The sequence below is a fragment of the Eimeria mitis genome, genomic scaffold (genome assembly GCF_000499745.2).
Source record: "Eimeria mitis Houghton genomic scaffold, Emh_scaff3130, whole genome shotgun sequence".
In the NCBI taxonomy this organism is placed as follows: Eukaryota; Apicomplexa; class Conoidasida; order Eucoccidiorida; family Eimeriidae; genus Eimeria; species Eimeria mitis.
The window spans coordinates 4518-6506 of record NW_013571475.1 but is presented as its reverse complement, the minus strand read 5'-3'; the positions used below and the strand labels follow the sequence as shown (position 1 = coordinate 6506).

At 53.1% G+C, this 1989-nt stretch overlaps 1 protein-coding gene across 1 annotated transcript in view; it reads left to right on the top strand.

The window, feature by feature from the left end:
• Positions 1-264: 264 nt before the first annotated feature.
• The window catches only part of EMH_0062520 (ATP-dependent RNA helicase, putative), a gene marked incomplete at both ends in the record, with an annotated part of 4445 nt that continues 2720 nt past the window's right edge, over positions 265-1989 (top strand). The window contains 4 exons of the mRNA XM_013498041.1: positions 265-693; positions 954-1055; positions 1382-1472; positions 1740-1855. Of these exons, the coding sequence (XP_013353495.1) occupies positions 265-693; positions 954-1055; positions 1382-1472; positions 1740-1855 (738 nt within the window). The remainder of the gene's footprint in view (positions 694-953; positions 1056-1381; positions 1473-1739; positions 1856-1989) is intronic.

Sequence of the window (1989 nt, the reverse complement as noted above, 5' to 3'; positions counted from 1 at the left end):
CCATAGGAGACCTGGGGGCCCAGCCTGGTGGGGGCCCCGCCGAAGCCCCACGTGGGGCGATGGTGGTTTATGGGTCGAAGGCGAGTCTCGTTGATATTTCCCCGCCAAAATAATCGACCTTCTGCAGTTTCTTCATTGTATACTACTTCTATAGATGCCCCGCGCTGGGGCAGGGGCACCTGGCCGCCCTGAGTGCGCCCTGTGATGCGGTCGTAGACCGCTTTTCGGAGTCCAGGGCACATATGAGGTCTTCACAGAGGGGAAATGGTTCAAGACAACATATTTGCCCTCCTAACAAGGGGGGCTTCCCTCCACAAGTGCCACGCTTCCCTCGATTCTCCCTTGCTGCAAAAACGCCAACACCGGGAACAGCAGCTGCAGCAGGCTCAGCAGCAAGAGGGATCCCTTGCAGAAGATGGCAGAACGAGGGGACGAGAAGCCTCTGAGAAGCAGTATTCTGCTGAGAGCCTCCGTGCTCGGCACTCTATTGCTGTGAAGGGCCTACCTGTTGTGCCTGCTCCCTTCCTTTCTTTTAGTGACGAGATTCCTCTTGAAACGGGGGCAGCAGAAGCTAAAAAGATCCTCTTAGAAGGAGATCAACAGTCCCAAGAAGGGCCTAGGAAGCTCCCTGCATGGCTCATCTCCCGCCTGCAGACACTCGGCTACAAGCAGCCGACCCCCATTCAGATGCAGGTCAGTCCTCCACATCGTGCCCATGCCACAGCTAGAGCTGCCAACCTGGGATCACATTGCATCCCTTATCCCGTGGAATACCATTTTCCTCGCACTAAGAGTTGCCGCTGGAGCAAACGTGATGATCTCTGCCGTCAGTTGCCTAGAAATTGCCATGCGTATGCAGATGTGTGTAGTACGTAGCAGTCTGTGAAGCAGAAGAAACTGACGCACCACCAGCTGCAGCTAGAATGTACCTATCTTATATGCATGCACCGCAGGCACTGCCGCTGATGTTGAAAGGACACCACATGTTGGCTTCGGCCCCGACCGGTAGCGGCAAAACCCTCGCCTTTCTGCTTCCTCTCATTGCCTGTCTAAAGGTTTGTTGATATTCATTCTTGTTTCTCATCCCCGTGTTTTCAGACGCCCTCTTGCGAATTGTTGTCGTTGTTTACGTCGCTTCTTCGTGCTCTTATCTGCTGATGTTTAGGGAATAGTGTGTAGCTCTTTATTGCCCTCTGACTGTTGTTGAATTCTTCTCAGAACAGCGCTGCCCCGCCCCAGCGCTGCTAAGCAGCTCTATGCTGCGTTCTTGTAGAGCTTCGCGGTGTGCATTTTTTCTATACAGCGTCTACTCTTAGACTGCGCTGCAGCACAACGGGAACAAAATGCCCCACACGCATGCATTCTCTTGCTTATTCTTCAGGCACCCAGCAATGCCTTCGGCCGGTTGGTTGTCTTGTCGCCTACTCGAGAGCTGGCAAGACAGAGCCTTAGGACCTTCCAAAAGCTTACAGGTATGTTTCACCCTTCTACGTTTGCAATGCAGCGACAGCTACAACAAGACCTGCATCGTTGGCGCATAGGCCGAGTTGCACCATCTTTTTTGATAGTGGAGCCCGTCCGGTCTATTGGAGACGGGGGAATAGTGGCAGTCTGCATTTCGGCCTTTTTATTTGCGCACAAGTATAGGTGCATTGCGGATGTATGCCCTTGAGGAAGCCTATGGTTAAGCGCATGCATTCATCTTTTGTACAGCTTTTTGCGGTTTGGGTGCGATGCAGATGGCACAGGTTTCAAAGCTGCGTTCCCTCAGTCGCATCCGGGAACCCGATACGGCGCGGCAGATGCTGTCTTTGCAACTCCGTTGTCCCTGTTAACGTTGCTAAGGGAGAAGAGGGTGAGCTTTACCACTGCTAACAAGGTCCTGGGGAGCAGGAATCTGATGCCCCCAAGTACAGCAGCAACTGAGACACCAACGAAAATCACAAACGCTTATTGTTAGAGTCTCCACAGCGCCTCAGCACTGCTCTG